Genomic DNA, 27,604 nt, shown 5'->3' with positions numbered 1-27,604 from the left:
TCCAATTCCTCTTCACCCTGTGGTTTTTGTATAGCTATGATCTGGGGCAGCTTACGGGGACTGAAGGAACACCATTGCTGCTCTTGGCCCACAAGCAGTTCTTTAAAGGCATTTTGCTTCTCCTGGAGTTCTCCTCATCTCCTTTCAGCTACCAGTTATCGTGAGGCTTGGCAGAGCAGGTTCAGTCATTGGCTTCCAGTCTCTTAATATTACCCATTGCCCTGTCGCCATTGCGCCTGGAAGTGTCAGGTTTGAGGTGGACTGGGTCTTCTTTCAGATTTTAAAAAAAATTGCAACATCTCACCTGACCCAGTCCACCTATTTTTTTGAGGGTCAAACTTCACCCTGTTAAATCATCTTCTGGAGTTTCTGTTCTCCTTGGAAGTATCTAAGCTTTCGTAGCATGAAGGAAACTGAGCAGATAGCAGCGATCCTAAAGTAAGTAAAATTTATTTTCGAATCTTCGTGTCAAGCCAGGAAGAGCTGCTGTTGCCCCAGTGGACTCCTTTCCACTCATGTTCTCCTTTCCATGCTTTGATTCATCTAATCTGTTTCCTTTCAGTTTATGTAGTGCATTATTGCCAATATTGCTCCTCTTGAGGTCTTTCTTTTGGTATAGAGCCCTAGGGTTGAAGATCCTAAGGAGGATGATCTTATCTGTCATGGTGAGATTTGAATGTTTGTCCCTGGAACATTACCTATGTCCTAATCCGATCATTGCTGCACTTCCAAATTTAATGTTTAATTCGATCTTACCATATAATCCTACAGTGCAGAAGGAGGTTGTTCGGCTCATCAAGTCTGCACCAACCACAATCCCACCCAGGCCCTCTTCCCGTAACTCTGTGCATTTACCTAGCTAGCCCCCTTGACACTAAGGGGTAATTTAGCGTGGCCAATCCACCCAACCTGCGCATCTTTGGACTGTGGGAGGAAAGGTCCTTCACAGCAAGTGACAACTTGTCTCATTAAGTTATTGTATTGACAGCACAGAACAGGCTTCCTGTGTGTCAAGCCTCCATTCAGCACCTCTCTGCCCTGGAGCAGTAGTCGTGCCACTGATTCAGTTGCAATATAGAGTGCCTTCAGTTCCTGAGAATGATAACAAGCAGCCAGATCTCCATTGATTTGACTCTGGAGATCTGGCTGCTTGTTATCATTCTCAGGAACTGAAGGCACTCTATATTGCAACTGTGCTGTCAATACAATAAGTTAATGAGACAAGTCGTCACTTGCTGTGAAGGATTTGTTGTGAAAGTGTGGGATCTGGACACTGGCCACCTTGTATCTGAATTCACTAGAGCGCATGGAGATGCTGCTATAACTTGCATGACTTTTGACATCTGTGGGAGGAAACCCATGCACGCACAGGGAGAACATGCAAACTCCACACAGCCAGTGACCCAAGCTGGGAATCGAACCTGGATCCCTGGCACTGAGACAGCAGTGCTAGCCACTGTGCCGCCGTGCCGCCCCTATTTTATTCTCCCTTATTTGCCTTGTCTTTCAGATTTGAACTTCTGTGTGTTCCTGTCTGTTCGCGTCAAAATGGTTTTTACTTACCTCAACAACACTTTTATGTTAACCCAAAATTTCACACACTTGCAATCTTGATTATTTAATCTAAGAATTTAGAGGAAATAAGTCACAAAATATTTGTATGAGGCAAACTCGAGAGGCCCCTTTCACAAAGCAGGAATCTACAGAGGAGTCCATTCTCAACTACCTGGAGACTGATTTTCCAGTGTGCTCTGTATTGGGTCTGACTGCTTGCTTTCAACTCTGTACTACTATTCTTCTAAAAAAAAACTTGTTATTTATTTGAAATTCATTGTTTCAGTGTATTTCTAGTTTACTTATGAACTGATAAATGTATGAATAAAGCTGACAACTTTTGGGATTGCTTCTATTGACGTTTCTCATTATTTTCTGCAAATAGATTGACTCCCTAACTGGACTTGGTGTGGTTAAAGTGGAATGTGGATCACAATTTTCCGTGTCCTTAACTAAATCTGGATCTGTTTACACCTGGTATGCATATATCTTTAACAATCTGTATTTGTGATATTCAGCTGCTTTCATCAGCTCCTGTTGACCTGAATGAAAAGTATTTGTGTACACAGTGGAAATGAAATCTTTTTTAACCTTCTACCTTAATTTTAGCAATCTTAAGTTTCTTTGCTATTTGCTTCATAGAGACTTGACAAGTCATTTTGCAGGTGATCAGCATCCATTTTAGTAATAATAGAAACTTGCATTTACGTTGTTTGCTTTAATCTCAGGAAAATAACATTTCAAGATACAGAATAAGTGCAAGTAAAATATAGCTCACGTGCAGAAGCAAATATTGACGAGAGGTAACCACCAAGTGGACAAAAAAGTGAATTTTATGGAGGGTCTTGGGGAAGAGAGAGAAGTGGAGAACAGGGAGAATTTAGGGAGGCGATACTATGTTGTGAAGTTTAGGTAGGCATGATTCAAAATGGTCGGGTGAAGGGGTTAAGCAATCAGCCAGAGTTTGGAAGGGGAAAGAGGGCAGAGTTTATGTCTGGAGGAAGCTAAAGCATTGGGGAGGATAAGGCCATGACTAGATTTAAATACGTGAGAATTTTAAATTTGAGATGTTGGATGACTGGGAGGCAATGTACAAAGTGCAGCACAGGAACAGGCCCTTTGGCCCTCCAAACCTGCACCGATCATGATGCTTGCCAAGATTAAAACCATATGCGCTTACGCAGAATCCTTCCATTCCATCCTGTTCATGTATTTGTCTAGATGACCCTTAAATGCCGCTATCGTACCTGCTGCCACCACCTCCTCAGGCAGTACGTTCCAGATATTCACCATCCTCTGTGTTTAAAAAAAAAACTGTCACACATCTCCTCCAAAATTTTCCACACACACCTTAAATCTATGTCACCTAATACTTGATTTTTCTATCCTAGAAAAGGGTATCTGACTATCCACTCTGCCCATGCCACTCATAGTCTTGTAAACCTCTATCAGGTCACCCCTCAACTTCCATCATTCCAGTGAGAACAAACCGAGTTTATCCGACCTCTCCTCATTGCTAATATCCTCCAGATCAGGTGACATCCTGGTTAAACTCTCCGAAGCACCCACATCCTTCTGATAGTGTGGTGACCAGAATTGCACACAGTATTCCAAATGAGGCCGAACCTAAGGTTCTGTACAACATTACCTGCCGAACCTAAGGTTCTGTACAACATTACCTGCCAATTTTTATACTTAATGCCTCGAACGATGAAGGCAAGCGTGTTGTATGCTTTCTTGAAACCCTAACCTACCTCTTTTGTGGGTCAGCAAGGTTGGAAAGGATAGAATTGTATGAGACTTGATAAGTGCTGGGATACAGGCAGTAGGTTTTGCGTGAGTTGATGGTGAAGGGCAGGACAGCATTGAACTTGTCTGGTGGAATTTTGCCATTTTTGCCAAAAGTGTCATTTTGGTCAGAAAAAGCAGAATGTGGCCTGCTGCCTGCTCTGCCAGATTTTCCCACCATATCTTATGACAAAAAACATGTAAAATCTGGTCCCACGATGTCAGCTCACCCCGTCAGCAACTTGGGCAAAGGATGCCCTGAGATTTAAAAACAAAAATCACATTAGCAAAAAGGAACACTCCATGGACATGGAACCCCTCAAACCTCCCCCCACACCACAGAACTTCTACCACCCCACTGCCCCCACATTATGGAACCCCAGTAACCTCCCCTACAGAACCACCCTCTCCTGGGCAGAGCCAGGCTATTGCCTGGGCATGACTCTCCCTTCTCCCTGGTGGATACACTTATCTGTGTACCTCTGGTGGATTGTGTTTGTCAGGTGCACATTACAAAGAACAAAGAACAACCCAGCACGGGAAACAAGCCCTTCAGCCCAACGAGCCCGTGCCGCCGCATCACCCTACACCTATTCTACCCAGCATGTCTACGAATGGAACCCCTAACTTAGCCAGATTCAGGGGAGAATAGTGTCAATTTGGTAAAACCAATCAGCCTAAGAGCACATCATTGTGGAAGACCTACACACCGATGGTCGATATTATGGAGGTGAAAGTAGGAAACCTTGGAGAAGCAGAGGACATAGATCATAGAACCCTACAGTGCAGAAAGAGGCCCTTCGGTCCATTGAGTCTGTACTGAACACAATCCCACCCAGGTCCTATCCCCATATCCCTACACATTATACCCACTAATCCCTCTAACCTACGCATCCCTGGACACTAAGGGTTAATTTCTTAGCATGGCCAATAAACCTAACCTACACATCTTTGGAATGTGGGAGGAAACCGGAGGAAACCCACACACACATGAGGAGAATGTGCAATCTCCACATAGACAGTGACCCGAGCTGGGAATTGAACCCAGGCCCTGGAGCTGTGAAGCAGCAGTGCTAACCACTGTGCTACCATGCCGCCCGATATAGTTTTGGAAGCTCGACTCTAGATCAAATGGATTGTTGAGACTCCAGGCAGTTTGATTCAATCTGCAAGAGTAGCCAGGAAGGAGAACAGAATTGTTGGCGAGAGTATATAATTTGTGGCCAAAGATGATGTTTTTTGATGTTCTTGATGTTTAGCTGAGGAAAATGAGATAGAGGACTGTATGTAAGTCCTGTTGAAGGTCTTGTGTGGTGAAGAGGTCTTGGTCAAACTTGTGCAAGAAGATGTTGGCGTATTGAGATGCAAATTTGGTCCCCGTGGCTGCTTCATGTGTCTGGATGACGAACTGGTTGTTGAAGGTGAAGACATTGTGGTCCAGGATGAAGCGGATGAGCTGTAGAATTGCATCTGGTGATTGGCAGTTGTTGTTGAGTACTGAGGCAATTGCAGCAATGCTGTCGTCTGTGGGGGATGCTGTGTAAAGTGCCGAAGCATCCATTGTGACGAGGAGTATTCCTGATTCAACTGCTCCATGTGTGCTCTGTAGGAAGTCCGTACTGCCACAACAGAAGCTGGGTATTCCTTGTATGATGCGTTTCAGGATACCCTTGACGTAGCCAGAGAGGATCTCTCACAGGGTCCCATTGCCTGATACAGTGGGATGGCCGGTGTGTTGGCCTTGTGTATCTTCGGGATAGTAGAGATCTCCAATGCGGGGAATACACGTGATGAGAGCACGAAGAGTTCTCTGAAAGTCCGGATCAAAGGTCTTGATCAATCTGTTGAGTTGGGGGGTGTGTTCTTTGGTTGGGTCTGTGGGTAACTGTCTGTAGTGTTCCTCAATCCCTCCAGAAGGCCCGCAACTTGACTTATGCCCAAGTCATCAGGAGATGCGTCAATACCAGATTCATCAGCCGCACTCATAAGACAGCCCCGAACATTACAATGCCATCCGCTCTCTCAAGACCAACCGCAACATTGAAATCAAACCAGCAGACAAAGGAGGGGCCATTGTTATACTGAACAGAATGGATTACTACAAAGAAGTGTACCAACAACTGAACAACCAAGGACAGTCTCTGTGGCATAATGAATCTCAATCCTGAAAATTTCAATTGAGGATCCAAAATCCAAAATTCCACCATTCTGTGTGAACATGCGCTAAATAGCTTAGCTCTTATTTTAAGATTATACCATCACTGGTGCAGAGTTAGTAAAGCCTCCATGTCTTTATAATTAAAAGAAAAAGATATTCTTTTTAGTCCTTTCAAAATGATTAGATGGATACTTTTCAAAAGAATCTCAAAGGATGGAATTCTCTCATACTCCCTGTTACTTCCAAATGGCTGCTCCTGTTCCTATCATCTGTGTTTCTCTGAGTGGTATGAAAGTTTACCTGAGCAGTTCAGTTCTTCTGCTTCCCACTTATTCAGGCACCTTCCTCTTGTGTAACATAGTTCAATACCACTGTCCCTTTGTAATCACCTTGTCAAGAAAAACTGCCTCTTACTTGAGAAATGGGCATCTTGCCCTTTATGCTGCAGATCAGAATAAATACTAGCACTAGACCAGCATTTATACCTCAAATAGATCATGCCTAAAATTATCTGCTCATTATTACATTTGTTGGAGGGGCCTTGCTATGTACACCTTGGCTATTGTGTTTCCTTTATTAGACCAGTGACCACACTTCAAAAGTAATTCATCAGCTGTAAAGAGCTTTGGGATGTTTTACAGTTGTTTAAGATGCTACATAAATGCCAGTCTCCCTCCCCAACTTCCTCCTCCAACCTATCCTCAGAAATTCAGCAGTACCGTTTGTTTTTAAACTAAGCAGTCAAACTAATGATGTACTGTGTAATTATCTGGCTTTACAGGGGTAAAGGTGACTACCATAGGTTGGGTCATGGCTCTGATGACCATGTCAGAAGACCTCGACAAGTCCAGGGTTTGCAAGGGAAAAAGGTGATCGCAATTGCAACTGGATCCTTGCATTGCGTGTGCTGTACTGAGGATGGTAAGATTTGTCAGATTTGAAAGCTTTTAGATAAACTAATGCAACTACAGCACCAATAGGAGTTTATTACATTTTAATTATAAAATGGATTATTGGCTGTAATTTACTGTCAGCAATATTGTTGTATATATGAAAGGTTAAACATGCATTTATAAAATTCCGCTCCTTGTTGTTTTAATGGGTACCAATCTATAATATTGGTTTGTGCTTTTATTAAAATTTATGTAGAGAAATTTGCTTGGTAGATGCCAAGTACTTGTATGTTATTCAGTGGCAATAATTCCCAGGCTCCTTTCTGTCAAATATGTTGTGCCTTATTTGTTAGCTCAGCTGAACCTGCATTCTTTGGTCACCCCTTTTTAATTTGCCTCGTTAGGGATAGAAGGCAGGTGGGCCAATTTATTCGTATTAGGAATAGGGATTTTCCTTTTCCTTCTGAGTGACTGATGCCCAAGAGTTTGTGCTTAAAAAAAAAATTGTATGAAGTTTTAATTGGGGATTTGGAGGTCACTTTGGGAAGACTGGGAAAGAGGTCACATCAAAAAGACACATTTGGTTTTAAGTTCATCCCTGAGTTCTTTTAAAATAAATTCCAGATAATATGGTTTTACTCTTTTGAAATGTGTGCTTGTTTTAAAATATGTGCGTATACTAATTTCAAAATTTGAAATGATGGATTGGTTTTAGCCTTTATAAGGTGATCATTTACATTTAACTTCCTTTAGTTCTTTTTCAGTGAAAATGTTATTTCTCGATTGGGGATTGTTATGGTTCAGGTCAGAAACTCCAGAGTGTTTTATGGAGCCTGCCTGGATCATAAGTTTTGCTAAGATAAGCATGATAGCTTTCACTTCAGGTATCATTCAAATCACCCACTAGGGAGCTTTTATCAAACAAAGTTTATTTAAGAATACAGTTGACATATATGGAAAGAAAATTAGCAATAACTACTTTCAGTTACAAACAAAAACAAAACAACCATGATAATGTCTTAACTATACCTAAGATGTTTCAATCAAAGCAAAACCTTCTATAGACAAAACCTTTTAAACAAGTTCAACACAGCAAAGTCTATTGCTCATGTGAGACTGGAATTGAGACCTTTGGTTGGAGAATTGAAAACTTACAGTCTCGTAAGTTCAAGTAATTCTTTTTGACACATGCAGAACAGTTTAAAGTCAGAACAGCCTCCCAGAGCTATAGGTAGACTTTGGTCAAGCCACCAACAATAGATTTTTTACTCCAGGAAGGTTTTTAACTAACCCACAGAATTTTTAAAACCAGGGAGAGGCAGAGACTTTCCAGCTTGCTGTCCCTTCTAAAACTCAAAACCTGCAGCTCCAAACTGAAAATGAAAAAGCTCTTATCACCTGACCTGCCGACCAGTTTTTTTTCTAACAGTGCAGAGTCATAAACATCCCAGTAAAAATAAACAAACCCCTGTTTAAGCAGCAAAGAAAGGATGCCTCCAATCAAGCTGGCAACAATGACATCAGCTAAGGCTGTGAGCTGCAGAGAGCATGATTTAAAAAAAAACTCTTAAAGGTATAATAACGTTACATGATGAAAAGTGTAGTTTGCAAAAGCCATTTAAACTCCATAGTATAATGTGCACTGTTGAATTTTGGCCTTATCTGTGGCTTGATATTTGGCATTACTCTGGAGTCACAGAGTAAAGCAGATAACTTAGGCTGGCACTCAAGTTGAATACTATTGCATTGCCAGAAATGCTGTAGTTAGGACAAAGTGCTGAGGTCCCATCTGGCCAAAAGAGCCAATGCCGCTTTTCAGCTAAGAGCAGAGAAGTATCTCTGGTGTCCTGGCCAATATCTGTCCTTCAACCCCACTTGATCAGGTTTCCTGGTTACTTTTTCTTTGCTCTTTTTGAAACTCTCTTTCTTGTATTACAACTTCGACCATTCAGAACTTTGCTAGCGTTGTTAATCATAGAATCCCTACAGCGCAGAAGGAGGCCATTTGGCCCATTTGAGCTTGCACCAACAATAATCCCACTCTGGTCCTCACCCTGTAACACCATATATTTACCCTACTACATTTAGTTTCCTTTTACTTCTTTTTCAGTGAAAATATTATTTCTTGATTACGGATTATAATGGTTCAGGTCAGAAATTCCAAAGTGTTTTATGAAGCCGGCTCGGATCATAGGTTTTGCACCTTGAATTTGGTTAGGATAAGCATGATATTCTTCAGGATATTCAGAAAAACAAGCATCCTTTCATTAAAGAGGAAGCATTTTCAGTTTGTCGAATTAGCTTATTTGAGCCTGGTGATATTTCCAGTGCAGATTGGCACCCTTAGGCTAAGGCGGGAGCCAGACCTCCGTTCTTTGTAGTTTGTGTGGTTGGGTGGCAGCTGAAGAAGGATTGGGCTCAATGGTTTTGTTCAACTCTTTCCCCCACTCTATTAAACAAAATGCTGTTGCTCGCTACCCAGCTAACTCCTCGACAGTGGCCAACTGGGCAAAGCACTGGAGGCATTGATCACCTGTAGATTAAAGTGGTTTGCAAATGAGGGGATTAAGGATGAAAATTGTTGAGAGGAGAGGAAAGTGCAAATAAACTATATTTCCTCTGACCCATATTATTGAGCCTTGTAAAAATTTACTTTTTTATTAAGTTTTCTTTTTCCTTTCTTAACAAGGAGAAGTTTACACATGGGGAGATAATGACGAAGGGCAGCTTGGAGATGGAACCACCAATGCCATTCAGCGGCCTCGCTTAGTAACCGCACTACAAGGCAAAAAGATAAATCGTGTTGCATGTGGGTCAGCCCATACCCTGGCGTGGTCTACCAGCAAACCAGCTAATGCAGGAAAGCTCCCATCACAGGTTAGTTAGTAGTTAATAGGGGAGGCATCAGCGTAGTGGTATTGTTGCTGAGTAGTAATCCGGAGACCCAAGGTAATATCCTGGCACCTGGGTTTGAACCCCACCATAGCAGATGGTAAAATTTGAATTCAGTAAAAAATCAGGAATTATAAAAAGCCTAATTGTTCAACAGATTAACGAACGAGATGGGTTTGCTTTTCAACAATGTCCTTTTGAGAAGGAAATCTAAAATCCTTGCATGATCTGGCCTACATGTAACTTCAGATCCATGGCAATGTGATTGACTTTTAACTATGCTTGGGATGGGTAATAAATGCTGGCCCAGCCAGTAATGCCCACATCCCCATGATTGAATAAAGCATTGGTAGTTAATTTAAAATGTTTTTTAAGTTGAGTCCACAGCAGAATGTGTTTCGATAAGGTGTCCTTTGAAGTAATCAGGCCATCCCTGATATTCCTTACCAGTTGAGCTCATGGGCTCAGTCAGAATTGTCTAGGCAAACATGGAATTGAAGTGAATATATTTAACAAGGAAGAATTTGAATCTTGTGCCCACTTCTAACTGCCTGGTTGCTAAGTGGTTTTAGTTCAGTTGGGCAGCACGATCAGTGCAGACTTGGAAGGCCGAATGGCTTGATCCTTGATCTTTCTTCTTTGGTGTCAGCAATGCACTGTCCATCTTGCTCAGGCAGTAGGCTGTGAAAGTTTCAGTATTACTTAGAAGTCAGAAACTCAGAAAATTTAATATCTTTTAAAAGTGAGACTTGTAAATCTGTGAATAATTCTCTTGTGTTTAAGATTCCAATGGAATACAACTACCTCCAGGAAATCCCAATAATCTCACTGCGAAATAGACTGTTACTCCTGCATCATATCTCTGAACTCTTCTGTCCCTGTATTCCGATGTTTGATTTGGAAGGCCGACTTGATGAAACTGGGCAAGGCCCATCAGTTGGACTCGATACTTTACGTGGAATATTAATATCCCAGGGCAAGGTAAGACCCTGTATTGTCGGGGGGGTTCAGCTTTTGGGGAATTGCTGCCTTTATCAAATATCCTGTGCAGTGTAGAATAATAAAGACGGTTTGGCCCCATTTTCACTGTTTCAATCAGTATCACTCACAGCACTAGCAGAAACCATGGGCAAGTTATGTCTTGAAATGTTAATATTGGAGTACTAGCATTGGCAGGAAAGGTAAGCAGGTTATCTTACAGCAGAAATGTTTTGTGGAAGGTTGTTTCCACTGGTTAACAAACTGATAAGAGAACAGGATTGAATGATTCTCACTTGAAGACTACAGTGGGTGGGCGGGGTGGTAGTTAGAGGAAATGTTAACAGAGGTTGTTAGAATGTGGAATACTTTAGTACAAGTAATATGGAGACAGAGAGCAACATAATCTAAAATAAAATTAGATAAGTACTTGAAAAGGGAAGAATGTAAGAGGTTATTGAAGAACTAATGTGGGGGCAGTGACTGAAACAGTATTTTAATGCCATGATTTCAGTGGGAACAATATTTATGAAGTCTATTTCCTTACGCACAGGTTCTAGCAGTGTTCTGACCACTTCTTCATTTTATTGCAGGAGGCTGCTTTCCGCAAGGTAGTCCAAGCGACAATGGTCCGGGATCGACAGCACGGACCTGTTGTGGAGCTTAACAGAATCCAGGTACAATCATGCAGCAAACTATCCAGTGAAACTTTAAAACTGGAAGCTTATAGCTGCTGCTCTTGATGTTTATACCTTGAGGGTATGCGAGCAATGCATTTAGGCAATAGCGCATGATCACGTTTAATTGGGTTCTTCTTTTATATTGGGAGCCAAGTACCACTTACTCAATCTAAATTTCAGTTTTTGTGGTTGAATAACTTTCTGTCGAAGAAGGTTGTTTTTGTTTTTCAATGAGTTTAGACATTAATGTGGTTGGACAGCTGATTCTTTCCTTCCATTTTGCAACCAGCACTAGTTACATCTTTTGATCTGAATTGCTGAGGACATTGACGTGTGTTCTTGTGTTTAGCTACTGCTGTTTCAGAAGTCAGTAAGATGCTCAGTATTTAATCGTGATAAAGAATGCTTCTAACTAAGAAACCTGGTAAAATGACAAGACTTATTAGTATAGGACAACACCCAGGGTCACTGAGAGTTGGAGACAAATCAAGAATTGATGCTTAGCTTTTAAGCTTGTAGGAGGAAGGGAAGACTAAAGGGGACTCAAAGTTGGGATGTAATGAATTTTAGGAGGAGACAGTGGGGTATGATTGGATTTAAGGCAAAGGGGAAAATATGTGGGGGATATTTATTTGCAGCTTTAGCGCAAAAGGAAAGTGTTCAGAGCAAAAACCATAGTATCAGTAAAATAGAGAACTAACAAGATTTTGATGAGAGGGAGGAGAATAAATTGAGTTTCGAGAAAGGTTTATCTAACAGACAAATCCTTCTTGAAAAACCTGCCATAATATAGGAGTAATATTGAGTTCTGCTATATTGTTTACATTGTATCATAATACTGTTGTATAGTTTAATCTCTGCTAATATACTGCTGAGAAGCTCAGTACTGCAGTACTGGTTCTCCCATATTATTTCTCAATCTATCACTGTCAACCTTATTACCTTTTTATATATAGTTCCACTTTTCTTGCACTGAATGTGACCGCTGTAAAATACAAGACGTTTATCATCTGGAAAACGATTATCAAGTACAATCAAGTTAATATTAGATTTAAGGAAGTAATTTTTCAATACTTCAAGTCCATGGTCTGGTGTTTAGAATCATAAAATCCTGCAGTGCTTAAGGAGGCCATTCGGCCCATTGAGTCTGCACCGACCATAATCCCACCAGGCCTTATCCCCATAACCCCATGCATTTACCCTAGCTAGTCCCCCTGACACTGAGGGGCAATTTAGCATGGCCAATCAACATAACTCGCACACCTTTGGACTGTGGGAGGAGCACCCGGAGGAAACCCATGCAGACAAGGAGAGAACATACTAACCCCACACAGTCATCCAAGGCCGGAATCGAAACCAGTCCCTGGTGCTATAAGGCAGCAGTGCTAACCATGGTGCCACTGTGCTGCCCTGGATCTGATATTCCTTGGGTTTTCACGATACTTTGCTAGAGCTAACTGAATTACATGAAACACTATTGGTCCTTGGTCTCTTCTGTTTAAAATGCTTGCTATTCCAGGATCATCTTAGAAAACATCTCTGTCCTTTATCCACTACCAATTATCATTTTAACCCCTGCATCCTACCCCTCTGCCACCTACATCCTATATTGCACCAAATCCTGCTGCCCATTTTCCTTGTTGTTGCTGACATATATTGGCTACATTTTGGCCCCCAGAAGCCTCAGATGCAAAATTCTCATCTTTGTATCCAGATCTCTCCAGGACCTTACCCTGTCTTCACCATTTCTCTGGCTCTGTGGCCATCATTGTCAACTTCAGCCTCTTGCGCAACCTAAAATCCCTTCACCCCTCCATTGTTCAATGTGCCTTTAGCCTTTCAAGCGATGAGTTTTGAAATTGTTAACTCCTCTATCTCTCCTCCTTTAATGTTCCCAGCTGTTTACCAAAACTTTGAGTTACACATCCTCATAACATCCTCGGCTGAATGTTGACTTTCATCTGATTAAGCTTTTGTGAAGCAGTTTGGAATGTTTTTCTGCAGTAAAGACACCATATATAAATGCAAGTTCACATTTACAACTATCTGAACTTTCCACTGATCGTATTTCATATCAAATTGGCTTAATTTATTTTGCAATGCTGAAATTTTTACATGATGCCTTATGTATCGCACATGTACGTCAGCCATAGATCAGATGGTAGCACTTTCAGCTTTGTCCAAAAGCTATGAATTCTCATTCCATTCCCAGACTCAAACTCAAGAGTTAAGGCTGACACTTCAGTGCAGTACTGTGGGATTGTTGCAGGTGCCGTTTTCCAGATAAGATATTAAACTGATGCCCTGTCAGCCTTCTCAGGTGGATGTACGATTTCGAAGAAGAGCGTTGCAGTTATCCCCAGTGCCCTGACCGATATTTATCTCTCCATTGGCATTATTAATAATGGATTATCTGGTCATTATCATATTGTTGTTTGTGGGAGCTTGCTGTGCATAAATTGGCGATGTTTCTGCATTACAACACTTTAAAAAAAAACTTCATTACCTGTAAAGTGCTTTGAAATGATGTGGGGTTGAAAAAGCTCTTTATAAATGCAAGTCTTTTTTGTATGTAGAGGTGCATCTCAGAACATTTTTCAAGGGGGAGAAGTGGTGGACACCAAGAAGGGAGTGAAGGTAGATAACATAGAAGCATGGTTAAGGAGATTGCTATTAAAAGCCTAGCTGTAATCAGAGAGTAAAGTCAGATAGTTTTGGACCATGGTTTCAGAGGAGGATAACATAGGGGCAGGATTTTCTGGCTGTGCTCGCTCCAAAACCGGAAAATCCTGCCTGAGGTCAATGGACCTTTGTGTGGTCCACCCCACTACAATTCACATGGCAGGTACGATGGAAAAATCTCCCCCCCACCCCGCCCCGCCCATAGTGTCTGGAAAATTATCTTATGGCATGGGAGCAAGCAGTCAAACCATGTCTAAGCAGTATAAACCGTTGTGTGAGGCTGAAGAAGTTTTTACATGTTGGATGCTCTCATGTTGTGGAGGTACCTTGGAACGTTTTACTGAAGTACAGGGAGCCAGTGCAGTTTATTGAGAGCAGGGATTATGGATGTGTGGGTGCGGGCTTGGGCCACAGAGTCCTCACTTGGCTGAAATTTATAAAGGGTGAAGGCAAGTGAGGAGAAGATTGCAGGAACTGATCCTTGAGGTGGAGAAGGTTTTAGTAATGGTTTAGCGATGGTGAATGTGGGTGGAATGAGGCTCTCTGCTGACATTTGAACCTTTCATATGCCTCTTGAAATACATGACTGGTCACATTGAAACTTTTTAAAATTTATCCTTTGGTTGGATGTGGGCATCATTACCAAGGGCAGCTTTTGTTGCCCATCCCTAATTGCCCTTGAACTTAATGGCTCACCAGGTCATTACAATGAGCAGTAAAAAGTCAACCACGTTTCTTCATTGGTACTTCAATTTTATCTTTGTCTTTAGGTCAAACGTTCCAGAAGTAAAGGAGGATTGGCAGGTCCTGATGGCACAAAGTCTGTTTTTGGTCAGATGTGTGCTAAGATGAGCTCGCTCAGTCCTGATAGCTTATTGCTCCCTCATCGAGTCTGGAAAGTCAAGTTTGTTGGTATGTTTATTTATGTAACTAAACTTTATGCTTATTCATTATTTGTGGGAGACAGGTGAAGAGAGGGAGGTGAAATGATTTTTCCTCCATTCTTTCCTTGATGGTATTTTTAAACGTCTATTCGTCCATTGACTCTATATACGTTGCCCACTGCCTCGGAAAAGCAGCGAGCATAATTAAGGACCCCACGCACCCTGGGCGTTTTCTCTTCCATCCTCTTCTGTCAGGAAAAATATACAAAACTCTGAGATCACGTACCAACCGACTTGAACAGCTTCTTCCCTGCTGCCGTCAAACGTTTGAATGGACTTATCTCGCCTTGATCTTTCCCTACACCCTAGCTATGACTGTAACGCTACACTCCGCACACTCTCCTTCTCTATGGATGGTATGCTTTGTCTGTATAGCGCACAAGAAACAATACACGTGACAATAATAAATCAAATCAAACAATCTTTTGTTGTTGATGAAGCTAGCTTCCAGTGCAGTGGGAGCCCAAGAAAGTGATTGTAATAAGAACAGAAAAGGGGGATTTTCCTGTCCTACGTGTCATGGGAATCATAGCAGAAAGGGGTGGGGACAATCATGAAAAGGTCTATCGACCTCAGGCAGGATTTTCCAGTTTTGTGGTGAGCACAGCAGATCCGACAACATCTGTGACAAGAGAAACAGAGTTAATGTTTCAAGTGCAATATGGCTCCTCTTTGGAACATTTAAACCTCACTTCTAGATATATGCAGCTGGTACCCAAATGGATTTGAGTCCAGTACTCAACCATCTTGACCTCATACAATGTTGAATTATTTTTCTGTCCCATTTGTTTCATTGAAAATTACCATCTTGTACTGTAGTTTTATTAGCAATTAGAATCAATGACTGTCATATCTTAGTGCTTGCGTATGCAGTTTTTCCTACCTCCCACTGCCACCTTATTGAGGCATGGCTAATGCTACTTGAGATTTCATGGACTTCTGGTACTTTGACCAAGTGTTCAATCTCCATAAGTGCGAGTGCAGTAAACCATTTACTGGAAAGCGGTAATCTTGACCTGCCTAACATCCACATGTGCACTTTCACCGCAAATTGCTGTATTGTAACTGGGTGAGTGCCTAGACTGACTTGTCCCTACACCTATTTTTTTAATGGTCCAAGGTGATTGGAGATATTTGTAGCATCTTAGCTGCCTTTCCAACTGAGATTAGCTAATCTAGGATAACACTGGTGATTCTTTGGCCAAGGCTCAATGCAGCACCTGAGCCATTTTGGGAGCTAGGTAAGGAGGTTTAGGAGGACATCTCTAACGAAATTGGTGCCATGCTTCCACTATTCTCAAGAATTTTCATGAGTGAACCTGGAATAATATTACTTTACTTCTTTAGAAAAGGAATTGACCAGGCAATAAAGAAGGGAGCTTCATCTCAGACGATTGAACTAAAATATATATGAAAAGACAGAGAAATCTGGAGTTTGCACATTGTCCCAGTGGGTTTCCTCTGGGTGCTCCGGTTTCCTTCCAAAGGTGTGTGGGTCAGGTTGATTGGCCATGTTAAATTGACTCCAGTGTCGGGGGATTAGCCAGATAAAATGAGTGGGGCTGCGGGAATAGGGCTTGGGTGGGATTGTGGTCAGTACAGACTCGATGGACAGAATGGCCTCGTTCCGCACTGTAGGGATTTTATGATTCTAGGAAATCTGAGTGAAACCTGGAGTTTTTAGATTGTTTCCTTTGTGTTTACTTTCTCGTTGACTTACTTACCTACCTGTCTTTTTCTCTGCCTTCTTCATTCCATGACCTGAGACTCTCGTATATAATAGAGTCAGAGAGGAGCACTAACTCAGATAGGTATCTGTGCCACAAAGCTGTTAAATTGACAGCGTTGCTGGATGTTCTTTGCTGTCGAATAATAATGTTCAGCTGTAGAGTTTGAACAATGTTCTTTGTCACTAATGTCTTCCATTAGCATGTGAAATTTACCAAACATGTAACTTAATAATTTTGGTTGGTAAGGAAAAGTCACTTGTTGTTCTTTTGTTCAGGTGAGTCTGTGGATGATTGTGGCGGGGGTTACAGTGAATCGATTGCAGAGATGTGTGAAGAGCTCCAAAATGGTTTGACCCCGTTGTTGATTGTTACCCCAAATGGAAGGGATGAATCTGGTGCCAACCGGGACTGCTTTCTATTAAATCCAGCAGCCAAATCACTGCTGCACATGAACATGTTCAGGTTTCTAGGTATGTGGTTTACTAACACAGCTTTATTCATATGACTTTGTGAGTTTTCATCCTTTTTTTAAACCACGCGTGCGTGCAAATTCAAACGACAAGCGTTCTTGATAGTCCCGCGAAATCCATAGTAACACTCGACTATACAGCCAAGAAAGTTTGCATATTTGATTTTCAGGTTTTCACTTGGGGAAAGAGGTAGTGGCATTACAATTGCTACGTGAGTTGCTGTCAGTGCGAGCTACTGCTCCTGATCTCTGTCCACTGATACTAAAGATGTGCCCATGCTGGTTGAGACTGGAACAAAGTGTGGCTGAATAGCCAATTGGCACTTACCATCAAGGACACACAGTTGATGTCAGGTGTTAGCTGGTGGTGGTCTCCCTCGGATCTGACTCCACTGCAGTGGAGTACTGTGCAGCACAATGGTTAGCATTGCTGTCTCACAGCACCAGGGGCCTGAGTTCGATTCCTGGCTTGGGTCACTGTTTGTGTGGGGTCTACATGTTATCCCCATGTCTCTTTGGGTTTCCTCGGGGTTCTCCGGTTTCCTCCCACATTCCGAAACATATGTTGATTGGAGTCATAGAATCATAGAATCCCTACAGTACCGAAGGAGGCCATTCGGCCCATCAAGTCTGCACTGATCACATCGCAAACAGACCCTATTCCCATAACCCCACACACTTACCCTGCTAATCGCCCTGATACTAGGGTCAATTTAGCATGGCCAATCAACTTAACCTGCACTTTTTTGGCATATGGAAGGAAACTGGAGCACCCGGAGGAAAACCAAGCAGACATGGGGAGAATGTGCAAACTCCACACAGACAGCGACCCGATGCCAGAATTGGACCTAGGACTCTGGCGCCGTGAGCCAGCAGTGCTGGCCATGCTAAATCCCCCTCAGTGTACCCAAACAGGCGATGGACAGGCAACTAGGGGATTTTCATAGTAACTTCATTGCAGTGTTAATATAAGCCTACTTGTGATTAACTCATAGAAAACAAATCTCTTAGGAATCTAAAAATTCTTAATTCATGCAAGATCAGAATTACTGCATTTTATTTTTAACTTTTAATGACCTTTCAGAAACTGAGTATTAAACTTTGTACCATGCTTTTGGATCCAGTATTTGTCGCAGACACTGTCAATGGAACATTTAAATGAAACAACTGAGAATGGGGCACTTTCTTACCACTTTGTGATCTATTTTATCCTGAAACTTTCCATTATGCTCTCTATTGCAGGTGTGCTTTTAGGCATTGCTATTCGTACTGGCAGCCCTCTGAGTCTCAATTTGGCTGAACCTGTGTGGAAACAGCTGGCAGGAATGAATCTAACAATCGCTGACTTGAGCGAGGTACATTCTGACACATCTACCTATGTACATTTGTTATAAGTGAACACACAGTTTTTTGGCTGTATTGACCTCTCTGCCTTTGAGAACAACTACCTCCTCTTTACTTCCCCTCTTTTCCCTAAATTCCTCCCTGCAATTTCATGTTCAGAGTTGCAAAGGTCATTTCCTATTTTGGTTATGGTGCACCACCCCTCGCCATCATCCTTGCAGCCTTTGATAAAGTAACTGCACCATCATCCTCCAAAGCTTCTTCTCTGTTTAGTGTGGTGGGCTGGTCTGGCTTGATTACCCTCCTGTTCTTTAATATAGCCAGGGCTGTCAGCAATGGCTTTACATTCTCTCTCTGCGATGTCCCACAGATTTTTTTTTAGTTGCCACCATTATGCTCGTTGTAAAGGCCAATAATTTTTAAAAAAAGAAATTTGAACTTCCAGTTAAACTGAAAGGATAACATGAAAGGATGTCATGTTTTAAAATGTTTACTGTAACAAACAGACTAAATGCATTACTGACTAAACACTGTAACAAACAGACTAAATGTATTACTGACTAAACACCATTCTTATAGGCAACTTATACTTGAAACTATAGAGCAGAAATTTTAATGCAACCAAAAACCCACAATTGGGTACATTGTGCTTTAAGTAAATATTCAATTCTTTCAAAATTAGATAAAAATGATTCTCCTGAGGGTTTATTAGCCCAGTAACCTCTAACCAAAGAACTGTTCTTTATATCACTGGAGATCCTCCCTCTTGCCCAAGCTCGGCTAATCTTCCAGCTTTGTTTTAGCTCCTCTTAAAATTTGATCTTTTCAATCTGAGCAAGAGCTTCACTCGTATTCCAGCACGGTGAATGTTAAAGATCTTTGTTCTCTAGCTGCTCTCTCTTATTCTTGCTCTCTCGTGGCTGAATTGTTGGGGCTATCTTAGACCATTAGTGTCTCAAAGCCCTTTTCCATGGCAATATGAATCACATGGGTCTTATATTCAGGTAGAAATGCTGATTCGCTATCCTTGAGAGCCTAACCGTTTTTCTTCTTGGAAATAAATGGACAGTTTAAAGCACAACTGTTTACAACTTGATGTTGTCAATTTTTTTTGGAACTTTGGAGACTAACCCTATCCACTGTTAGATCACAAGCTGCTGCTGTTTTTTCCAATCCTAAAAGCCTTGCATCTTCCCAGTAAAACAATCTGAGCCCCTTTAATTTCTAACTATCAAATTTCCCAGGCTTGCTATAAGGCAGATTTCAGGATACGTCACATGACCCTCATTCTTTTTTTCCCCTTAAAGTCAATATTCCAGTATATAACCATGTTATAAATCTCACAATTGAGAGACTTCATCAGCATTATTAGTCTGCTTGTCTGGCATGCAGTCTTAGATGAGCTGCAAGTTCCTCCATTTAAACCATTGACTATATAAGCCATTGTCAGGACCCCTGCTAGAAAGCAGACTTGGTATAAATGGCACATTTTTAGTTTGGCAAACTGTAATGAGTGGAATGCCGCAGGGATTAGTGATAGTGCCCTAATTATTTACAATATATATTAGTGACTTGAATGAAGGAAATGGCTACGTTGTAGCCCAGGGTTCTCCAACATTTTGGTCCCTGGGCCAGAATTCATCCACCAAAGGTTTCTATCAAGCCTGCTAACCAGATTCAAATCCCAACGATTGATTGAAAGTGGCTCTGTCACCAGGAATTTGAGGACCTGTGTGTCTTTGGGAGGTATCCCAGCATTCCTTTTCGTGAATGCCCACGCTTTGTCTCTGGTTGGCCAACACTGCATTTGACATTTAAGCCCTCTTTGACTCTGAACTTAGCTTCTGAACTCTGTATCCTTTCCAAAACAAGGATCACTTGCTTCCACCTCCGTAACATCATCCATTTCTGCCCCACCCTCAGTCTTTACGCTGTTGAAGCCCTCATCCTTGATTTGCCGTCTCTAATGTCCCATCGAGCTAGTTTTCCGTACTCCATCTTATTCAAAATTCAGCTCACCTAAAATTCTGCTACCCAGACCCAAATCCTTCTCACGTTGGCTCCTGACCCCAAATTTAAAATTTTCACCTTCTGTAATTAATTTCTACAACCATCCCTATCTCTAACTTCACCAGTCACACAGGCCTCAGGAAGGCTCTGTCTTCTAGTTTACACACTCTACTACTTTTATACACCATTTGGCAATTGTACCTTCAACTATTTTGGCTCTGAACAATAGAATTTCCTTCCTAAACCCATCGGTCTCATCACTTCTCCGTTAAACTCACTTTTTGAAATCCCAACATATCTGACTGAGCTTTCAATCACCCCTTCTAATATTGCCTCCTTTGACACAGTGTCATAAGAACATAAGAAATAGGAGCAGGAGTAGGCCATCCAGCCCTTCGAGCCTGCCCCCCCCCCCCCCATTCAATAAGATCATGGCTGATCTGAAGCAGATCAGTTCCACTTTCCCGCTTTCTCCCCACATCCCTTAATAATCCTTATGGTTATGGGGAGAAAGCGGGAAAGTGGAACTGATCCACTTTTCATTTTTCAATCTGACTTTCATCTGATGCTTATATGCAATTCCTTAGCTTTTTGTTTACAGGAAGGGGATATTATATATGTATGTAAATGTGTGTATACATTATATATGCAAGTTGTTATGCATTAATGCTCTGGACGCCTGTGAAGAAAATGTAATTTTAGTCCATGTTCTTACACTTAGGTTGACAAAGACTTTATTCCTGGGCTCATGTACATCAGAGATAATGAAGCCACGGCTGAGGAATTTGAGGCCATGGCTTTGCCCTTCACTGTGCCAAATGCGAGTGGTCAAGATATTCAGCTGAGCTCCAAGCACGCGCATATTGTTTTGGAGAACAGGGCTGAGTATGTTAGGCTGGCCATAAACTACAGGTAAAGTGAATCATTCGGTAGTATTGCCTTTCTCCAGTAATGACTTGTCGAGTTTATAGTCATCTCTAGTATTGTAGTCGTGCATGATCACTGCATCATGAGGTGTTGCTATTGCATTATTTTAAGGAGCTAAAAGTTATGTTTAATAAACAGTTCCAGTAAAAGTGTGCTCTGCTCACTGAGTTACAAGGTTCCAGGGTCATGTCCCACCCCAGTGTTTGAGGAAGGCTAATGCTCCAATACACTGAGGCGGTGCTGTACTTCAGGAGGTGCCTTCCTTCTGATAAGATGGAGAAAGGAGATCCCATCTATCTGCTTGGGTGAATGTAAATGATCCCATTGCACCATCTCAAAGATGAGCAGTGGACTTCTCCCCTGTGTCCTGGTCAATATCTATTTCTTGACCAGCGTCACAAAAACAGATTATCTTGTCATTATCACATTGCCGTTTGGTGGAAGTTTTCTGTCGAAATAGAAATAATGTTTTCTACATTATAAAAGCGACTGCACTTCAAAGGGTTTAATTGGCTAGAAAATGCCTCGGGATGTGCCATTGTGAGAAGTGTTATATAAATACAAGCCTTTCTTTCTTTCTAAAAATATCTTTTCTCATTTGGCGTTCTTTGTTTTGTTGCAGGCTGCATGAATTTGATGAGCAGGTTGCTGCAGTCCGGGAGGGGATGGCGAGAGTCGTCCCAGTGCCTCTTCTTTCTCTCTTCACTGGCTACGAGCTGGAAACGATGGTACTTTATTCCTTCCGACAGAGTCTAAACGTCTATCTCTTGCCAGGAGTGGACAGTATATGGTTAAGATATTGGATGGAGTTTTTCCAAAAACTCAGGGGTGTGTTCTGTGCCATTATTGTGAGGGGCAGGGCCTAAAGACACCAGCAAGCCCAACTCCACAGAGATATGGGTGCCCCAATTTCAGCACCACTTTAAAGATCCCTCCCCCATCATCACCGGGCAACGCAGTGACACAGTGGTTAGCACCGCTGCCTCACAGTGCCAGGGAGCCGGGTTCAGTCCCCAGCTTGGGCCACTCTGTGTGGAGTCTACACGTTCTCCGTGTCTGCGTGGGTTTCCTGCAGGTGCTCCGGTTTCCTCCCACAGTCTGAAAGACGTGCTGGTTAGGTGCATTGGCCATGCAAAATTCTCCCTCAGTGTACCTGAACAGGTACCAGAATGTGGCGATCAGGGGATTTTCACAGTAACTTCATTACTTGAGACATGAATAAATAAGTAAGCTTTAAAATACTGGCGTAGCCTGCTCCCCAATCACTGGCTTTAGGTCTTCAGGGCAGTGTGCTGTCATGTCCCTGACCACCCAGAGGGTTACGTCAGTCTCCGAGCCCCCCGGTGTGGTCATCACGCTGGCCTTTGTTTTTGGAGAAAAGTAATGATTCCAGCCGGCATTATATCCTGGCTTGGATCACTGTCTGTGTGGAGTCTGCATGTTCTTCCCTGTTCTGCGTGGGTTTCCTCCCACGCCTGATGTTTCGGATGATATGGTGTTAAGCTGGTTTTGAATATTTAAATGAATGGTAATCAGGTTCACACCCTTGCTGGCCATGAACCTGATGATGTTGTCAGCGGGGGAGCAGGGATAGATCTCATTGAGAACCCCACCCCCGCCCAGCTCCGCAGTGCAAATCCCGTTCTGGCTCTCTCACGAGAGTTTCCGGCCAAAACAAGTCTGGAAAATTGCCTCCATTTTGCTTTCAGTTGGTGGGGGTTGTAGTTTGAATCAACTAGGGACGGGGAGGGAAGTGGAGTTGAGGCCATGATCTGATCAGCCATGATCTTTGTGAATGGTACCGTAGGCTAGAGGGGCCAAATGGCCTACTCCTCCCGTCCCTTATGTTGAAACAAAAAATTGAATGTGGAACTTCAATCCGCGACACTGTTAAAGTCGATTATCAGTTTGTGCTAGCTTTGTGAATAATGTAATGGGCTGGATTTAGTAGTAAGAAAAGGCGTCCTGAAAACTGGAGGGAGAATCCATTTCAGCAGTGGTAGTGGTTTAATTAATCCCTATTAAGGATGGCACGTGTCCCCAAGAGCTGCCAACTATATCATTTAGTATTTATCTATTAGTGTCACAAGTAGGCTTACATTAACACTGCAATGAAGTTACTTTGAAAATCTCCTAGTTGTCACACTCCAGCACCTGTTCGGGTGCACTGAGGACGAATTTAGCCAATACACATTGGACTGGATTTTCCCATCTTTTGGGGGACAGGCTGGGAGATGGGAGAACTCGTAAAAAAAAAGATTTCGGACTGTGGGAGGAAACCCACGCAGACATGGGAAGAACTCCATACAAACAGTCCAAACTGGCAGTCGAACCTAGGTACCTAGTGCTGAGAGGCAGCAGTGCTAACCACTGTGCCAACGTGCCACCCATCAATCAAGGGATGGCAGCTTAGCAATAGCATTGGGAGTGGGCGGGGCCACTGATAGGATTGCGGCAGAAGCAGGAGGACATGTGGGAGGATATGCTCCTTCATAAACAGCTAAGTGATGATGGGGATCGTCTGTAAGGTAGGAAGCTGGTGGGATGCAGAAAAGATTTACGTGGATGCCGCCAGGACTTGATGGATTGAATTGTAAGGAGAGGCTGGATAGACTGGGACTTTTTCCTCTGGAGCGTAGAAGGCGGAGGGGTGATCTTAGAGGTCTATAAAATAATGAAGGGCATAGATCAGCTAGATAGGCAATATCTTTTCCCAAAGGTAGGGGAGGCTAAAACTAGAGGGCATCGATTTTAGGTGAGAGGGGAGAGATACAAAAGGGTCCAGAGGGGTAAATTTTTCACACAAGTGGGTGGTGAGTATCTGGAACAAGCTGCCAGAGGTAGTAGTAGAGGAGGGTTTAATTTTGTCTTTTAAAAAGACTGTTACTTGAGTAAGATAGGTATAGAGGGATATTGGCCAAACACGAGCAATTGGGACAAGCTTAGGGATTCAAAAAAAGGGGGTGGTAGGAAACAAGTTGGGCTGAAGGGCCTGTTTCCATGCTGTAAACCTCTATGATCTGGCAAGGAGGGGTGTGATTTGTTAGGGAAGTCACTGCCATTGCTCTGTGTTGGTCATTGCTGTGGGGGGAACACTTCTTTGGAATAAAATGTGCCTGAGAAAGAGGACCCCTGTCTCTGGTGTCCGCCCGGAGGATGCCAGGGTTTATGTGACGGCCAGCCCCTGACCCAACTGCCCCACTTAGTTAAGTGCCAGTTGAGAAAGGAAGAGGCCCTTAATTGGTCATTTAAGTGGTTTATTTGAGCCCCTGCCATGAAAGGCCATCCACCACCTTCTCCACTGTGGGCAAAGTGTCCTGGCAGCGAGAGAGCGATAGACATGCCACCCCCAACCTTCCCCTAGCTGTTCTACGAGCTCTCCCATCTCCCAGCCTGTCCCCAAAAGATGGGAAAATCCAGTCCAATGTGTCAGTCCCTTGTCAGTTGCTGTGAATGAAATTCGATTATCTGCAGATTTGTAGAAACACAGAGCTCTCGTCTCTAATTGAATATATTTTAAAATCTGGTATCTAGTGAAGATCCAGGGAGGGGAAGTCCAGCAGTAAGAATTTTTTTTGTTGCAAGAGATTTTGAAAATAATTAAACTATTTTTGTAGTCAGAAGTCAAATGTCAATATAAACTTTTGAACTGTTTGCATTATCAATATTAAAGTAGTAAACTATGGAAAAGACTTGATAAACTCGATGGTGCATTCTGTCCTTTGTAATGTTTTACAGGTGTGCGGAAGTCCTGATATTCCACTGCATCTTTTAAAGTCTGTGGCCACATACAAAGGAATAGAACCGAATGCTCCATTAATTCAGTGGTTCTGGGAGGTGATGGAATCCTTCTCCAATACTGAGCGCTCCCTGTTTCTACGTTTTGTGTGGGGCCGTACACGACTGCCGAGAACAATTGCCGACTTCCGAGGGCGGGATTTTGTCATTCAGGTATTACCAGTTGATAAAGATAAAGTTAGATGATGGTCCAGAGGTGCTTGAGCTTCTTATTTCAGTGTCAACTGTGGCTCAATTGGTGGCATTCTCACTTCTGGATCAGACAGTTGAGCACAGAAACCCTCGCTGACACTCCACCGCAGTACTGAGGGAGCGTTCGACTATCGAGTTATTGGCTGGAAAATAACCTTGGTTACAAAGCTGCCTCCACCAGCAGCCGAGAGCCAGGCTTCCCCACCCCGATCCTCCCCCCCGAGAAATGATGGATATAGGTGGAGGGCTGTCACTGCTTGTGGACATGTAACTCAGTATGAATCTTCTCTTTGAGGAAAAGGGACCAAGGAGAGAAACTGAAACAGAAAATGGTGGAGGATGATCCTTTGAATGTGGAGGCTGGTGGGATGAAAGTGTGGACAAGAGTAACTCCAGCATATTTCTGGGGAGGGAGGAAGGAGAAAGGCTGAGGGGAAAAGTGCGAGTGATGGGTCGGACATTGTTGAGGGCTCTGTCAACAGCAGTGGGGTGAAACCATGTTTCAGAGGGAAAAAAGACATATCAGAGTGCCGTTTTGGAAGGCAGCATCATTGGAACAGAAGTGGTGGAGAAACTGGGAGATTGGAATGGAGTTCTTTATTGAAAGTAGGGTTTGAGGAGGTGTAGTCGAAGTAGGTGGCAGAATAGGTGGGCTTGTAGTAAATATTGGTAGACAGTCAATCACCAGAAATGGAGACAGAGAAGTAAGGAAAGAAGGAGAAGCGTCGGAGATGGATGACATGAAGATAGAGAGTGGTGGAAAATGAAAGCAAAATTGTTAAATTTTTCCAGATCCAGATGAGAACATGAAGTGACACAATACAGTCATTAATATAATGGAAAGGTTATGGGAGGGAGCCTGATTAGGACTGGAACAAGGAATTCTCCACATACCCCACAACATGGGCGTAACTGGGGCCCATGTTGGCACCCATAGTTACCCCTTTTATTTGGAGGAATCCAAGGAGAGAGAGGTTGGAGGAAATTAAAATCTGAATGCCCTTAAATAGGGCAACTCGTGATGGCGTATTGGTTTGATTTTCTGGTTAATGTTGGCTTTGTTTCATTACTTGTGACAGGTGCTGGACAAGTACAACCCTCCAGACCACTTCCTTCCCGAGTCCTACACTTGTTTCTTCTTGCTGAAGTTGCCCAGATACTCATGCAAACAGGTGTTGGAGGAAAAGCTGAAGTACGCTATTCATTTCTGCAAATCGATCGACACAGATGATTACGCTCGCATTGCACTGACTGGAGAGCCAGCCGCTGACGACAGCAGCGATGACTCTGACAACGAGGACGCGGACTCTTTTGCGTCTGATTCCACACAAGACTACTTAACGGGCCATTAGAGACGGGAGCAAAAGAAGAAATTGACTTGAGATCAAGCAGCACCTTCTTTGGGTGTACGTCTGGGGGCACCAACATCGTTGAAATATGCTGCAGGAAATTCGGTTCTCTTCATAGAACAAAAATGTTAGAATAATGTGGAAAATTTAGAGTTCTCAGAACCACAGCGGACAAATGTAATTATTTATTGCTTTCCATAGCTGGCTAATAATTTAGAGCCAATGTGTAATTTAGAATATGGTACTTTATCCCTCACCAAACTCCAAGGCATATGTTTTGTTTGGCGAGGTTTTACTTTTGTTGCACAGTGCTACACGACCATACGTACACACACACACAATTAGATTTGCGAGCCTCTTGTTTGTGTTTACTAACTTTTTTTTTTAAAATGTCTTTTAGTCCAGAGGTAATATAGCAACATGAAGTAGCACCCAAAATGAGTCTCTTCAGTCCTTTCACTGTGGTAGGGTGCGATGTCAAGTTGTTTGGGGGGCTCAAAATAATTGTTGTGTTATGTGCATTCCCCCCCTCTACCCCCGCTGTATATTGAGATAATGTGCAACAACTGAACTAGTATAAATACAATGTAAGCTGACTTTATTAGCCGTGTTTGTTTATATGACAGTGAACATTTTGAATGTTGTATCATTTAAAGTTCGATATTCTTAAAAAAAAAGTAAGAATACATTTCAAATCGTCTCAACTCTTATTACTTTAGTTTTTTCTTTTCCTGAAATTTTAATATTCTGCTAAATGTGCACAGATTAACTTCACTGTAAGGTATGAAGGCAGCCATTCAACAATGTACATAATTTGATAATTGTACCATGTATACACATGAGGTAAAGTCATTCATTTTCTTGTGAATAAAACATTGGTTTAAACAAATTGAATTGATTCCCAATTCTTAATCTGTGATTGTCCACGTTGCTGCTGTTAGTCCCGCGGATTGGCGTCACTGGAAAGGCTTTCAACAGAATTTATTTTATTCAAGAACAATAAGCAAGCTCTTTTGTCCATTGAGTCTGCAGCACCATTTTGATAGCCGTGTAACAGTACCTAGATGTCAGCTGTGACTAACTTTCCAGTGTGGGATTGAGAGTGCTGGTTATTGTTTTCCCCCTTAGTCACCATCACCAAAAATGGATTATCTGATCGTTACCACACTGCTGTCTGTGAGACTTTACTTTGCACAATGATAGAAATAGATAGATA

At 42.5% G+C, this 27,604-nt stretch overlaps 1 protein-coding gene across 10 annotated transcripts in view; it reads left to right on the top strand.

Annotated features, from left to right (window-relative positions):
- The window catches only part of herc2 (HECT and RLD domain containing E3 ubiquitin protein ligase 2), a 225,243-nt gene extending 197,961 nt beyond the window's left edge, over positions 1-27,282 (top strand). For 8 of the 10 annotated variants that reach the window (XM_080197614.1, XM_080197610.1, XM_080197609.1 and 5 more), the window contains 12 exons: positions 1,940-2,031; positions 6,282-6,421; positions 9,083-9,270; positions 10,069-10,266; positions 10,857-10,940; positions 14,396-14,537; positions 16,575-16,769; positions 18,011-18,123; positions 20,844-21,034; positions 21,672-21,777; positions 24,788-25,000; positions 26,119-27,282. In XM_080197614.1, coding sequence (XP_080053740.1) covers positions 1,940-2,031; positions 6,282-6,421; positions 9,083-9,270; positions 10,069-10,266; positions 10,857-10,940; positions 14,396-14,537; positions 16,575-16,769; positions 18,011-18,123; positions 20,844-21,034; positions 21,672-21,777; positions 24,788-25,000; positions 26,119-26,391 — 1,935 coding nt within the window. In that variant the 3' untranslated portion in view covers positions 26,392-27,282. The remainder of the gene's footprint in view (positions 1-1,939; positions 2,032-6,281; positions 6,422-9,082; positions 9,271-10,068; positions 10,267-10,856; positions 10,941-14,395; positions 14,538-16,574; positions 16,770-18,010; positions 18,124-20,843; positions 21,035-21,671; positions 21,778-24,787; positions 25,001-26,118) is intronic. The other 2 variants (XM_080197615.1, XM_080197607.1) reach the window with 1 other exon arrangement.
- The last annotated feature ends 322 nt before the right edge of the window (positions 27,283-27,604 follow it).

The sequence above is a fragment of the Carcharhinus amblyrhynchos genome, chromosome 10, assembly GCF_965287045.1.
Source record: "Carcharhinus amblyrhynchos chromosome 10, sCarAmb.v2.hapA, whole genome shotgun sequence".
NCBI lineage: Eukaryota > Metazoa > Chordata > Chondrichthyes > Carcharhiniformes > Carcharhinidae > Carcharhinus > Carcharhinus amblyrhynchos.
This window is presented reverse-complemented; position numbering and strand designations above follow the sequence as displayed.